Genomic DNA, 15761 nt, shown 5'->3' with positions numbered 1-15761 from the left:
TATCTCGATGTAAAATGCATGGACACTTAAAATTCTTTAATAATTATGAGTAATAAAGCAAGCAAGCATAGATCTCCTTGCCAGGAGCAGTATGTTCTATTGTTGGAACAAATAAATAAACCAAATTAATTAATAATACACAAGCCCATCATCGAAAAATGAAATGCCGAGACGATCGAGTAGCAGCAGTCGCAGGCACGCGCATCATGCAAATCGCTCTCTGGTTTAATTAGCACGGCTTGGTGCAGATGCAGCGGTCGCGGAAGGTGCTGCACTTGCCAGACATGAAGCCTTCACCACGGCACACGTTGGCGCAGTTCACTCTGGACGTGCACATCCCAACATATCTCTCACTGTCCTTCTCGCATTCCCTCGCCTGCACCGCCGCCGGCGCCATACCTATCCTCATCAGCAACCACATGCAAATAATACAAGCACAGCACAGCGCCGGGTTAGTTACCAGGATCATCAGTTCATCACAAAGAATTGTAAGCATATTCTTAATTAGAGGTCAGTGTTAATATAATGGAACATTTGCTGAGGCGGTCGGGCGGGTCGATCGAGTCGCATTTGTAAATTACCATGTAGACCAAACCATATTTAGGCCACAAGAGATGCGGTGATCACAAGCCTACAACAACAATGGCTGTACATGAAGAGAGATCAATGGGGTGGTACCACAGGAAATTGATTGTGTCTTTTTTTTGTTGTATATATATATTGATCTTATTAATCTGTGTGTGTTGAACTGTTTTGGTGTGGAATTTAAACTAAATTTCACATCGAACCACTCCTACATATAGATTGAGCTGGATACATGGATATCCAAACAAGGTGTTATCAGGACCAAAACTCCTATTACTATAAACAGTCAATTATTAGAGGTGGTAAAATCGATTTCTACTATCGAACAAAAATCTCAAGAATCTCGTGGGTGGTTTGGCAACCGTACTAGAGGCGGTGATCCGAAACCAAACCCTTGTATCATCAGCCTTTACATATATATTTTCTAATACAACATAATAATGTGCAAATATCGAACTGTCACTAGAAAATCCCACTATACAAAAATATGTAAAAAGAACCCTACATATCATTGAATTATTTATTATCAGAAGCGAATGAATGACACAGCGTGCAATCCAGAATGAGTTAATTATATAGCTCTTCATATAATATAATCATTATATATGTGCATAGAATCTATGTGGTGTTTTTTTAGAACATACCGGTGGCCACAATGAGCAGGAGAAGCAGGATGACGACCGGCTGGATCTTACGTGACGACTCCATTACCTTGTCTCAACAGAAATATATGCACGCTTCAGGAATTTACAAAAAAAAAAGATTGTTTTTCTCCAAATGACTCTTGCTTCACTCTTGAGAACAGGGGGCATGGCACCCTGTTTATTTATACACAAAGGATACCAGCATGCAGTGCACTTTTGCTCCACAGGTTATTGTGTGGTATATGTCTATTTACAACCAGCTATTTGTACCGGTGGTGGAAGCTTGACCTTAAATTTAGATAGTCGAAGCTAATTAAGATAACATATATATAGTTATCTATTGACAGCGACGTGGCCATGGAACTAAATCAAGAAGAGACGGTAACTTATGGACCAAGTGGAATATGGTGTAGTATGAAAGAAGAATATAGAAAGATTCGTAAATCTAACCTCAACAATTCCCTCTTCAACTGGCCAATATGCTGGATATACAGAAATCCTTGCTGTAACCCTAACTCGGAATTTTACCATTACTGTGGACTATAAACATGCTTTATTTGTACTAGTCCAATATATATGGTACATTATTCATGAGCATAGGAAAACCTTGAGAATCCACTGCTTGAGATGGATTCATAGTACATGGAAAATATATACCGTTGTTACACAAAGTAGGCATCTTATAATACAAGTTTGTTCTAGAAATACACACAAGTACAACTTAATTACGATTAAAGTTGCAAACTAGATAGATGGTTCCATCCATAGATTCTTATGCATGGTTGATACTGAGTGCCCTGACATATGAATCCTTCATCACGGCTTATTCTCATTGTTGTGAGTAATCCTGCGGTACTGATCAACTGAGAGGTCATGGTGGGAATCTGTGGTAGTGGAAGTCATCGGGGTATAAGCTGTACCGGCGTCCGGCATATTAGTATTTGTGCTTTCAGAGTTATTGTTGTTCACACCATTAACGTTGCTAGATGCCTGACCTGACAAATTGCTAACTGAAGGATTCAGTCCACTAATAGTGGCTAGCTTTCTTTGTTCTTTTAGACCTTTGCGAGAAAGTGCTTCATGCCTCATGTATGCTCCACCCTCCACGGCATTGCAAGAAAACAGAATTACCATGCAAAGGGCCATAAGAACGGTATATGCCTTCACCATTTTCCCCCACTGAATACACATATACATATAGTTCATAAGAATAATCTAAACATGTAGTTGAAGTGAAATAAAGAAGTGCTATGAGATATAATTTCAACCCAACATTCAAATAAAACTGCTACAAAGAATAGGAGCTGGTGAACAAAACTAGACAGCAGTTGATAGTAACAATTGCTATAGAAACATTTAACAACCTAGTGCTAAATTGAAGTGTATGTACTCGTATACAAAAATTACAAGTCCAACTGGGTTGTTTAATTATCTAGCAGTAAACAAAAGAGTAAACAATACAGATTTAACATGTCACTTTGAATACTTTGGTGAATTATTTCCAATCGATTATTGAATATAGTTATGTCCTTTGCAATAAATTATCAACTCATATACACTTCTAATACCTAGTTAACATACTCAGAACACAGCTGATGTGTAAATAATTGATGCATACTGTTTTGCCATTTTTTTATTACTCCACCAATGAACTTTCTTTTGTTTCCAACAAACACACCAATTCATTATTACTAGTACTAGTTATAATTATGAAGTGAATACATCCGATGAAAATATAATCATAAGAATATGGATAAGTGTTATATAGCTAAAAATACAATGGGAAAGGAAGGCAAAAAAACTATCCGAGACATGTTATACAGCGAGCTAAGACCTTAGACAATGAAGAAAATCATGTCAATTGCATATGATATCAGATAAGGGAAGAAGTTGTAAGCCCTTACATATTGCAAGTACCATGCCAGCTTTGGATTACATGCATAGTTACTGATAAGGAGAGTTATCATATATATATATATATATATAGGAGAAGGATAGCTTGGCATTGCGTGAAAGTAAGAATATCTTCCTGCAAGTAAGTGGGTTTTGTGCATGCGCGCTTTTTTTGACTAATAGCTAAGAATTATAAAGCGCCCCTCAAATATTTTCACCCATAGGCATGCGAATAAAGCGATTGGCATAATTATGTCGCCAATATCCAGAAAATGACTGATTGGCACACATACCGAACACGCACTTCGATGTCTACAACACGCACTATCGATGTCTACAATGCGCACTTTCGACGTCCAACAATCAGTTACTCATATGATCTGATACATAGATAAGTATATCTCTAGACATTTTCTCCCAAAGAAAGATCAATGGCTACTAATATGTGACCAGGATTTCAAACATAGCATAGAATCGGTTACCATGTTTAGATTTTGCAGTTTAATACTATTAGTGCTGAAAGATTGTAAGCAGTAACATTAAAATTTTTAAATTACATTAAATATATTCTAACTTTGTTCTTTGATAAAGAAAACATTTTTAAAATTGCATGATGGAGAGCGATCTAGTATATGGATTGACAATGATAATTGTTCTTTGATTACCATGTGTTATTAGTTTTTTTCTTGGTTGTGTGCACACAGGAAAAGCTTTGACAAATGGGGCTGATATATATGGATGGCGATCTAGTATATGGATTGGTTTTTGTTCGAGGTCTGTTGAACAATCTACACAGTAATAATAATAATAATAATAATAAAAACCAGTTAGTTAAATAGGACCTAATAACTATCAGCACCAAAGATGATGTGAAGGAGCTGCACTCTATATAGCTTTCTGCTGCGTACATAGCCTCTGACCATGCAGCAGCTTGCAGTATTCAAAAAGCATATATGTCTACAATATTAACACTGCCTGCAACTTGCAGCAGGGTTTCATCAATTTGACGGCAACATGCATGATTGCCTCCAGTGCAGGGATTGTGTGACATGGAATAGGCCAACAACAGATGCCTTGAAAGGAGCTATGCGTGCAGAAGCAGCAGATCCAACAGATACTTTACTTTAATCTTCAGACAGCCATGCCAAAATGTTGGCAAATCGTGGTCACCTGTTTACCAATGTGCATGACCTGATGCAGTAGATCTTGTTGCATGGTTCTAGAGACAGATGAAATCATAGTAAGCTCACCGCTGATTCTGATGAATGGAACGTTGTTTTGTGCAGCTATCATGGATTAGTAAATTATGAATCCGACTAGCTGGAATCCTATAAATTCGCCCTAACTTGCTTCCAGGTCATTCCAGGCTAGCTAATTAACTAGACACATGGCTACCATCTAGAAAGCAAAGGAAACATAGCTAGCTCAAGAGATAATTGTATCCCACTAGTCATTCATGGGCAATCGAGTGCAACCTTGCCTCTAGCATGTCTTTAGTTTTACACTTGCAATTATCCTGACCGTGGTAGGCACCATATGCAATATATTAGCATATATGATTCCATCTAACTTTCTAGATTTTGTAGCAGTAGTCCCCTGGACTTTTACTAATACCAAACAAACACATCATGGTTTTCACAAACCTAGCTATTATTGCTACCCTGTACTGATGGTTGAAAAGAATTATTTTTTAAAAGAAATATTCCTCCTGAAGAAAGATCAACCTCTCTTTTGCTTCATTGAATATGAGGTCGTGATGTGATTGGATAGTCTAGTATGATAGACTGAGTTCTACTCTGTGTCTTTTCCTGTGACAAACATCATTATTATAGAGATGAGATGCAGCAGCTAGCCAAACGATAATTAAAATTATCTTAATTATATTACATCGAGCATTGTATCTACTTTGTTTTGTTTTCATAGATTCACTTTAATGTTTGTTCTTTCCTCAAGAACAACCTGTACATGTGATTTTATTATAATTCCATTTAAAACAAAAGGAACATCAAGACTGGAATGTATGCTAACAACTGGATATATTGGTTAGATATACTGCATAGCACTTCATATTTTTTTATGAAGGAAGGATTTTATTCAAGATCATTACATTGACTTGATACAATAATCCTGAACCCACCTCCAGCTTCTGCATCAAAGCACATAGCCAAAATGATGAAAGAAAACAAAGCCCCACCCTAATGGCTTTCAATAATCCCAAAACTAGATCACAACCCTTGTGTCCATGAGAAAAAAATGGCCTTGACCATTATTGTGATGTGTACACCATGTTAGGTGGCCATGTAAACATAGAACAACCCTAGGTGCACCTCCCCATGGGCTCCTTCCTAGGCGTTTCTAGTTTTTTAGCAATGGTTATATGAAGAAACTAGCTAAGCTGGTTTCAGAAACCAACTACGCTGGCTTTCCTTATTCGTTATGAATCAGTCCTCGTGAATGCTCATTTCAATCTAGGTGTGATATCCCATTGAGTGTGGGACGAGATTTGAGACAACACTACCTGAACCTCAATAACCAATGTGCGTGGGACTAACTAAACCATCACAATATTTTATTAGCATACACACATTGGCCACCATGGGCATAATTCAAATTGGGGCAGATGTCACATAGACCCCATTGAAGGGATTGATGCCCTTGTGGCCCAAAACACCCACAACTAACCAAAATATGACTGGGACGACTCCCTCTTGGGACTTATTTTAGATAATGAATTTTTATTAATCCAGCCTCTATATCCACGATGGATATACACAAGGCACATTCCTACTTTCTGACATCCTCTCCCAAAATGACTAGATTCAGTGAGTGGAGTCATCATGTCGCCACCACCCTTAATACGCCATCGATGTGAACCTCCACTGCTACCATCTTCATCCGCTTCGAGTGAGCTGACACTTGTCACCGGTTAGCCCACCTTCATCGTCATCGCCTGCTCAAAACCTACCGATCAGACATGAGCAAATAGGATCCGCTTCCACTTTGCTAGATTCCTAGGCATCTAGCGCCTAGAGGGCAATCGCCCGTCATTGGGATGGCCGTTGCCTCTGCTGGAGTCCTCTGTTGCTGCCATTACCTCTATGGTCACTGCTGTCGATGGGATCCATCTCATCCTTGCTGAGATCCTTGCACTGGCACCAAGGCCACTACCACCCCTAGGGTACCAACGGACCGACTGCCGGGTGTAAACAATCACCACGTCCATATGCCACGGAGTCCATGTGCTGTTTGCATGCCCTAGGTGCACAACCATGCACGGGCTCCACTGCCACAGCCGTCCACTTGCTGTTGTGGATCGTGGGTGTGTGTGTGTGTGTGTGGGGGGGGGTGTAGCCGGATCAAGCCGTGGCAGCACTGAATGGCCACCACTGATGCAAGCTTGATCTGAATGTTGCCTCGCTGGATCCTTCTTCCCCAGCGTAGATATGAGCCACCATGCCGCTGCCGCTGCTAATTTCTCCCAGATGTTGATGAACTTCCCCGATGGGAGATGCACGAAGGGGGACTAGATGTGAGGGCCCAACTACCACGGTCCTCATAGGACTCCAGTGACCTCACTCAGGCAACAACGAGGCGAGAGAAGGGGAGGGGTTGGCATCGTGGGTGGCTACGCCTATGGTCGCCACCCTAGTCGCCCAGACCAAGCGACACAGAGGCTCATATGAGTCGATGGCCTGGGGCAGGCGAAGACGTCCTTGCAGCCTAGCAGACCTCCCTCCCCTCCCCCCCTTAATTTCACATCAACACACACTAGCCACCATGGGCGTAATTAAAAATGTGCCAAATGCCAGAGAGGCCTGCCGTGTGCTATGTTTTCATCTGATACAGAATTCTTCTAAAGAACCTAAATTCCAATTGAATATATATCTGCAGTTTTGATTACAAGAAATTAAATGGCATGCATGTTGGATATTTACAACTCGATTTATTTTCTTGTTTTGTGTTTTCACCCCAAAGGAAATTAACTTCTCCATAGGACCATTTAGATTGTCTCAAGGGAAATATAGAAAAAGTAATGAAGCAAATTCCAAATCATGAACCGTAAGTGTTTAGTGATTACCCTCTTTTTGAGATAGAAGCATGACACTTCATTAATGAGCTCATATCGTGTTGTTCTCCTTTAATTTGCATGCATATGCACGTTCCTTTGAGGGGGTATGGCGTTTCACTCTATCTCCAAAACCATCTCAGTTGAGCATGGCAAAGTTTACTGCCACAAATATTCAAATTTGCCATATCAAAACAGAGTTAGTTGAGTCATCAAAGTTTCTTGAAATACTACATATTGAATATTTTCTGAAACATACAATATGAAATGCCACAGGTGCCTTTATATACATATTGATTGACACTTTTACTTGTTTCCTTCACCAAGAACATGTCACCCATTGTTTTATCTGGGTCCATCATGCATTATCGCACCCAGGATATTTGTATTTTATTGTTTAATATTGAGCGTACACTCAGTACAAATACACAATATTTCATGAGCCCCAGAGATTATTTAGATAGGTCTAAACTCAAATGACACAAGGGACTTTAGAACCTTCTGTTACATCACATATATATAATGTGCTCCGTATGTGTGGAAGGACCTGATGCAACCATGAACTAACTAAGGACGAGGTCCGGGGTTCATGATGCGATTGATATCACTGACTGAAAAGACGCGGCTTGAATCAAGACTGGAATCCATCAGCTTCCTTCCAAGATTTATACCCTTCGTAAATCTTGTTTCTTCATTGCTTCCATATGAATTCACAAGCAAGGTAGCTTCTTCGGCCTTTGCTCCAAGAAAACTTGCATGATCAAAGTATGCTATTGTGCACATCATGTTCATCAAAATGAGTACAGCCAGAGTTGAAGGCTTCATCTGCGTGTACATCATTTTGCTGCAATTTCAGACATAATTAGTACATTGAAATTATACTGGATAATACCGAAGAAAAAAGATATAGCTTACAAAAAGAAAAGAACTCACCCCAGTTAGCTGATTAGTGGTAAATTCGTGTTGTTGGTAACCAAGGATACACTGGGCACACTATATATAGCCATATTAATAGAGAAGTAACTATTTAGGTGAAGAGGACGTTCATGATGTTATGAAACTGGGGGTGGGCCGTGGGGGAGCTGCAAGCCATTACTTGAGATAATAGGTCTTGGCGCATTATGTCGCACTACTACAGAACCATCTAGTACTGCTTGTTCCATACCACTACTATTCAAGAATTTGTTTCAGCAGTTGGCGTCAAGCTGTAGTGATGGCTCCTGCTATTGCTATCTGCTCGAGGACATGGCACTACTGCATAAATCTTTTGGGAGGTGGGCAAAAAGAGTTTACGAAGGCAGGCAACCTGTCCGCCTCGAACATAAGGTCATGTTAAATCACTGATTTACCGAGGTGGATCACTTGCCTACCTCGGTTAATGAAAAAAAGAAAAAAGCCTGAATCCAGACTAGGCCTGGATCTAGGCCTCGCAACACTGCCCCTGTGCGCTGCCGTCGCTGCCGCTGCACGAGCCCTCCCCACTGGATCTGGCCGCCAGATCTGGTGTTCTCCTCACCGGATCCGCCAGTGTTGGAGGTGCTCCGCCTTCCTGAGCTCCCCCTACTCCTCGCTGCCACGCACCACCGCCAGATCCACACCATTGGGGAGCAAGGATAGGGAGCCACCATTGGATCCATGGCCGGTGAGGAAGGGGCGCCACCACCACAATGGGAAGCCGGCGAGCCGCTACTGTTGCTGCCCTGAGTGCCCTGCCGTGTTCCGCTCACCATTGGCTGAGCCGTTGTGCCACCCGCCGATCGGTGTGGCCCCCATGCATAGGAGAGCCATCATTGCCGCCCTGTGCGCCCCGCCATGGCCTGCCCGATGCCAATATGGTCCCCTCGTGCCAGAGACAGGAGGGGAAGGGTGGGGCACTGTTGCTCGCTTGGCTGAGGAAGCTCACCGGGTTGAGAGGGAAGAGTGAGGAGGGAGGCGCTGGTGAGAGAGGAAGGAGTGAGGAGGGAGGTACTGCTTCGCTCTAGAGATGCGCGGGTGAAGACGAAGGGAAGGAGGAGCAGTGGGGGAGCAAACGCTGAGTGGGGGAGAGGGCTGAGTGTGGCTGGGAAAGGGAGGGGAGGTGAATGGGTTAGGGTTTTCCTTTGTATATACAATCAAAGATAGAAATGGGGCTCATATGGGCTTCACCAATAGTAACTAGGCTCACCCAGTATTAACCGAGGTGGGCCTTTGTAAGAGGCCCGCCTCCGAAAATGGGGGTATTTATGGAGGTGGGCCTCTTGTAATGACCACCCTAGTTAATGAATTTTAGGAGGCGGTTATTTTTAACCACCTCGGTTAATAAAAAATAACCTCCTCGGTTAATTCAGGCATTAACCGAGGGGGTTGGAAATGTTGTCCGCCTCTGAAAATAATTTCAAAACACCTCGCAAAAGATTTTTGTGTAGTAGTGTAGAGAATGGATATGCATCACATCAGTGTGTCATGCCTAGCAAGGCATGCATGAGCGTTTGCCAGTTTGTCCTCAAAACCAAGCACGGACAATCTAGTAGTTTATGCCTCAAAACCATCTATGGTAGGTTTGATCTGTTTGTGCCTTAAGACAAAGAGTGGCATGTTGGAGGACATGTGACATCATCACAAAGCTTTCGTCGAGGTACGGTGAAGCTTAGTGGTGAAGACGGGTCCGTCTGATGCACCTACAGTATATACAACTTTACCCTTTCGGTGTCTTTAGGAGGAGACTGAATAGGCTCTTATTGTTGAGCTTTTTTTCCATCGTAACTTTAATTAGTGGCTATCTTATCATCCGAAAGCTGTGGTTTTCTCTATTTTTGGGGTTATTTTAGGGAGAATTTTAGATCTAAGTTTGATCCAATTTCCTAGTGTTTTGAGTGATTTGGGGGGGTCGTTGGAACTTGGTCAAGTCATGGCTTGAAGTGCAGCTGTAATCTCCCATGTTTCCTGCTTCAAAACCCCTTGTTTTCAATTAGCCTCTTTTGATGAATTTTATGAACATCTTTGTGCTTTTCTTTGGGAGATGTTCTTGATTCATATTTAGGTGGTATGAGGTCTTGGGAACATGCATATCTCTCTATAGATTCACCTTAAGCATCTAAAATCACCATTATGTTTTGAGGATTTTTGAGAAAAAAACCCAAATTGAGTTAGGGCTTTTGAAATTCCTGAGGAAGCTTTGATCTATTTGGCAAGATCTCCTGGGTATATATATTCAAAATGGGTAAGTGGAAGTGTTTGCAAAGTTTCATGATCCTTGGAGATCATTTATATTGAATTCATTTTCTTGTTGCAGAGGTGTTAGGTTGGAAAAAGACAACTGAGGCTGGTTTTCAAAACCAATCCAGTTTTTTTGGATATTCTCCAATTGTGTGATTTTTGGTGCTAATATTCTGTATTATATTATAAGTCTCTCCACCAAAATTTCTAATTTTTGGATGTCATTTGGTTGGGTTTCGATATTTTTCTCGAAGAGTTGAAGCCTGAAATTTTGCCAAACTAGCCTAAACTGGTTTTGGATTTAGGCTAAGCTGGTCTTTGCTATAAGTGTTCAAATTCATCCTTTTTCACCTCCGACAGCTTCTGCATCTTTTCTATCCTAGTTCTTAGCTAGGATCCTTAAGTCCGCTGTGACTATGAGATCTTGCTAGCCCTACACAAGAGGTTTGCATGGGTTGTTTTCAGACATAGGCCACTCTTTCATTCTTGAAAAGAGAAAAACTTGAGCCTCCTATTCACCCCTTTCTAGTTACCTATTTTGGACCTTCAGGTACATAGAGTGCTATATAATGTCTGGTATGAAAAGTGATGTATTATTATTACTTCATGAAGACTATAGGTTTGCCACATAAAAATTTGTGTACTACAGCCATCAGCCAGTCTTTCTTGTACTCTAAAAAGACCAAATGATATACTTGTATAAATGGCTCTGGCTTTTCATATACTTAACCACAACTGATTACATTTGAAGAATTTGGACAGGGCATGATATATTAAAACTCCAATAGAAAAGTGATGCAAATGAATTATTAAATTTATAACTTCTTAGGTAGTGACCTGAGACAACGGAAAGACCTTTATGAAAATAGCATTGTCTCAAGCAACAGACGAAGATGATAAGTTATCTTGGAATAAACCTTGCTCACTTGGAAGTATGAATGGGATGAAACTATAGGTCATATATGTAGGAGAAATATTGGTTGGCATTACCCGACAATAAAAGTGTCATCTCCCAACTAGGGCAGTTGGTTTTGTGCACACACACTTCTCTCTATGAATAAGAATCATCATGAATGCACCGAAGATTTCGACACATCTGACAAGGATGATGGTATAATTATGTCATCCAATAACATGAAAACAACTTGATGGCATGCGCACCGAACAAATTTGTGTACTACAGCCATCAGCTAGTCTTTCTTGTTATCTTAATAGGAAAATGATATATTTCTATGGGTCTTTCTTTTTGAACCACTTAACAACAACTGAGTCTATTTGAAGAATTTGGGCAGGGCACAATGTATTTTAAAAATTCAATGGAAAAGTGATTCAAATCAATTATTTATAACTTCTTACATAGCTTGTGACATGAAACAATGGAACAATGCTTACGAAAATAGCATCGTGTCAAAGATGATAAGTAGTTATCCTGGAATCACATTTGTCATTTGGAAGTACAAAGGGGCTGAACTATCGTTGTTACATGTAGGAGAAAGATTGGTTGGCATTACTTGACAATAAAAGTATCATCTCCCAACTAGGGCAGTGGGTTTTGTGCATGCGCACTTTTTTCTGCGAATACGAATCGTCATGAACGCACCGCATATCTCGACACATCCGACAAACAAATAAGGCTGTTGATGTAATTATGTCACCCAATAACATGAAAACAACTTTGATGGCATGCGCACTGAACAAATTTGTGAGCTACAGCCATTAGCTACTATTATTTGTTATCTGAATAGACAAATCATATATTTTTATGGCTCTTGCTTTTTGAACCACTTAACAACAACTGAGTACATTTGAAGAATTTGGGCAGCTCATAATATATTTTAAAATTTCAATGGAAAAGTAATTCAAATGAATTATCTATATAACTTCTTAGGTAGCTTGTGACCTGAGACTATCGAAAGACATTTATGAAAATAGTATCGTGTCAGACAAGAGACAAAAATGATAAGTAGTTTATCCTAGAATCACATTGGTCATTTGAAAGTATGAATGGGTGTAGGAGAAAGATTGGTTGTCTTTACCAAACAATATCAGAATCATCTCCCAAGTAGGGCAGTGGGTTCTATGCATGCGTACTTCTCTCTATAATAAGAATCGCCATGAATGCACCGAAGATTTCGACACATCTGACAAACAAATAAGGCTGATGATATAATTATGTCACCCAATAACATGAAAACAACTTGATCGCATGCACACCGAACAAATTTGTGTACTACAACCATCAGCTAGTCTTTCTTGTTCTCTAAACAGAGACAAACGATATATTTGTATGGCTCTTGCTTTTTCAACTACTTAACAACAACTGTCTGTTTGAAGAATTTGGGCAGGGCACAATGTATTTGAAAAATTCAATGGAAAAGTGATTCAAATGAATTATTTATATAACTTCTTAGGTAGCTTGTGACCTGAGACTATGGAATGACGTTTATGAAAAATAGCATCATATCTAACAACGGACAAAGATGATAAGTAGTGTATCCTGGAATCACATTGGTCATTGGGAAGCATGAATGGGTGTCAGAGAAAGATTGTTTGTCTTACCCAACAATAAAAGAATCATCTCCCAACTGGGGCGGTGGGTTTTGTGCATGCGCACTTCTATCTGCGAATAAGAATCATAACAAATAACAGACCGAATATTTAGACATGTCTGACAAACAAGTAAGGTGGATATTATAATTATGACACCCAATAACATAAAACCATCTTGATGGCATGCACACCGAACAAATACTTTGGTTTTCTAGAGCTATATATATGGATTTTTATCATTCATATATATGATTGCACGATTGTATATTGTGAACTAATCCCTAAATTTCAAAACATGAGGCATGGGTTTCTCTGAATGGGAACTAGAAAACTATACTTTGGCTCATAATTTCCTTTATTGTATATTTTGTATCACAAAATCGTAACCACAAGACAGACCATTCAAACGTGAATCCAATTATATCATTTTTGCATTAGAATGTTTATATCATATGATGGTAATTGCTGGTAAATATTAATTATGGGGAGACCACGGATTAGGGGTATTTTGCTGGACGTTCTTAAAAAACATGATGGTTGTAGTGCCCTAATCCTAGAATCAATAAGTTCTAAGATTGTACTCTATTGATTTCTTATTATCCTTCTAGTAAATGGACCGTTGAAAACAAACTGTCTAGTGAATCTATGCCAATCAGATTTCCTGAAAAAAAAAATCATTCTTCCTTTAGTGTACACAACACAAACATATTTCGACACTACTATGTCATTTAACGGATTATACCTAATCCTAAAACATAGATTCCACAAATAATAATGTTTGCCTTTCTTTTGGCAGATGGGAGACGTGTAGAACTCAGAGATATACCATGAGAACCAAGAAAAACCATGGCCGTAGTCTAATTATGATAGTCTTTTATAATAAGAACAACTATAGATCGATTAGAATATTTAGTATCAGCATGCCAAATTATATATTGATCACAGTAAACTGTGTGTGTGCCGTTCCATAATCTCTACAGCAAAATACCATCTGCTGCATACATAGCTTGATGATATCATGAAGTTTTCCAATTGACGTGGTTTTGGGTTGTCGACAAGTTCTGGCTATCCTAACTTTGGAGCAAGTTTATCACCACCTATGAGGCAAGTCAGGGTTCACGGGTCTTCTTGAAATTGATGGGGCAATGCCTGCAGAAGAAGGAGATCGGACAGAACTTTAGTATTCGGACAACCTTGTCAGCTTTACAGAGAAAACTGGATGTTTGTCTGGGCAACACAAAACTAGACAAAAGTGTTACCATGATTACCTCTAAATTTCAAGTTGCTAAGACTGTAGACTATGGACTTTCACTAATGCAATTACAGCACCACGATTTTCACAAACATAGCTGTTGCTTTGCTGCTTTAGCCGCAAAAGAATTATTTCTTTTGATGAAAGATACCACCTGGGGAAAGACCAACCTCATAAAAAATTAGATCACTCACTAGAATAGTCATCTAGTAAGTTAGACCAATTACTAAATGATAAATTTTCTTGTCTAAAACATACTAACATATATCAAATGAAGCAACTTCCAAGTGATAACTATTTTTTTCTTGTAATATGTTGAACAGTATGCCTACTTCCACATGCTTCGTACAATTCAGGATTTTTTCACTACTAGAAACTAAAATTTCCGTGTCAGTGTGAAACTGACAGCAAAATACAAAATACCAAGCGAGGATGCGGCATGCGGCATGCGGACTAGTTCTGTCCATGCGTTGGAGTTGGATGTATGCGTCTCCGTGTAAGGTTTGTGTTTTTTTTTGTTTTCTAGTATTTTCTCTTTTTTATTGCTGGAAATCACCCTGATTTGGATTTGGATTTTCGTTTGGCGCTGGATGCTTGGGCAGGGAGGAGAATTAGGCTCACAGTTTTTTTGGTATCATATTTCTGTTGGAGAAATATCGACAGGATAAATAAGTCATCAACAGGAAAATTAAAAATTTCCCTATGTGTAATACAAACACCGACAGAAAAAACAATTACCCTGTCGATATGCAATATTTCTGTCGGTTCAGCACAACCGACAAGATAATATGTATTTTTTCGATATGCAATGCTAGCTATGTTTAATTACACCTTTGTAGATTAGCCACTTTTCATATTAGTGTAACATACCGCGTCCAAAATCTTCTTACATGGCTTAGCTCCTGATATGGAATGAGCCAACATATGTGTGACACCTCTCTCTTACACTTTTTTTGTCCTCGCTATCTTCATGTAAAGGGTTAACTTGAAGGTGCAACGAGTGGAACAACAAAGACTACAAGCTAGTCCTCACCCAATTAAACTTCCAAGGTGTGGTGGTCAGCGTGTGCAGCTCTGGTGGCTTAATTAAGCACTCAAAACGCTAAAAACATGAGGAATTTAACCTGGTTTGCAGTGTTTTTTGTGTTAGGAATGCTCAATCGTGAGTTCTCAAAATGGAGCAATTGAGAGCAAGATGACTAGGGGAAAGGGTTAGCTTCTTTGTACCTTAGTAAAAATACCAGCATTGTCAAATTGGAGTTTATATCTCTATTGTCCTTTATCTTGTGCATTTATATTATGTACCTCAGTTGTGTCCTTTACATTTCTAGCTTAGTTTGATAGGCTAGTGACAGGATTGGAACCTATATTGCATAACTCTTTTGTGGGAGAGATAGCAACACACCTAATAAATCTTAGTTGCACATCTAGATAGATTAATTCTTTTATAGGGAGCATAGTCACCTGCATCAGTGTTGGATTGGGCGAGTAATAGTAATTGGCAAAGTAAATCCTATTCACGTTGCTAATGGTTCCTTCACAAAGAACTTCATCCAGCATGGATTTGTCCGAGTCA

At 39.7% G+C, this 15761-nt stretch overlaps 2 protein-coding genes across 2 annotated transcripts; both read right to left on the bottom strand.

The window, feature by feature from the left end:
* Window positions 1–1347, bottom strand: LOC8067759 (defensin Ec-AMP-D1). Its single transcript, XM_002446103.2, has 2 exons — window positions 1230–1347; window positions 1–399 (listed from the first exon to the last, which is right to left on the bottom strand). Exons 1-2 carry the CDS (start codon window positions 1291–1293, stop codon window positions 230–232), a joined length of 234 nt encoding a protein of 77 aa, XP_002446148.1. The 5' UTR covers window positions 1294–1347; the 3' UTR covers window positions 1–229.
* LOC8083434 lies at window positions 1730–3246 on the bottom strand. Its single transcript, XM_021462512.1, has 2 exons — window positions 3134–3246; window positions 1730–2408 (listed from the first exon to the last, which is right to left on the bottom strand). Exons 1-2 carry the CDS (start codon window positions 3233–3235, stop codon window positions 2046–2048), a joined length of 465 nt encoding a protein of 154 aa, XP_021318187.1. The 5' UTR covers window positions 3236–3246; the 3' UTR covers window positions 1730–2045.

The sequence above is a fragment of the Sorghum bicolor genome, chromosome 6, assembly GCF_000003195.3.
Source record: "Sorghum bicolor cultivar BTx623 chromosome 6, Sorghum_bicolor_NCBIv3, whole genome shotgun sequence".
Taxonomy (NCBI): domain Eukaryota; kingdom Viridiplantae; phylum Streptophyta; class Magnoliopsida; order Poales; family Poaceae; genus Sorghum; species Sorghum bicolor.
This window is presented reverse-complemented; position numbering and strand designations above follow the sequence as displayed.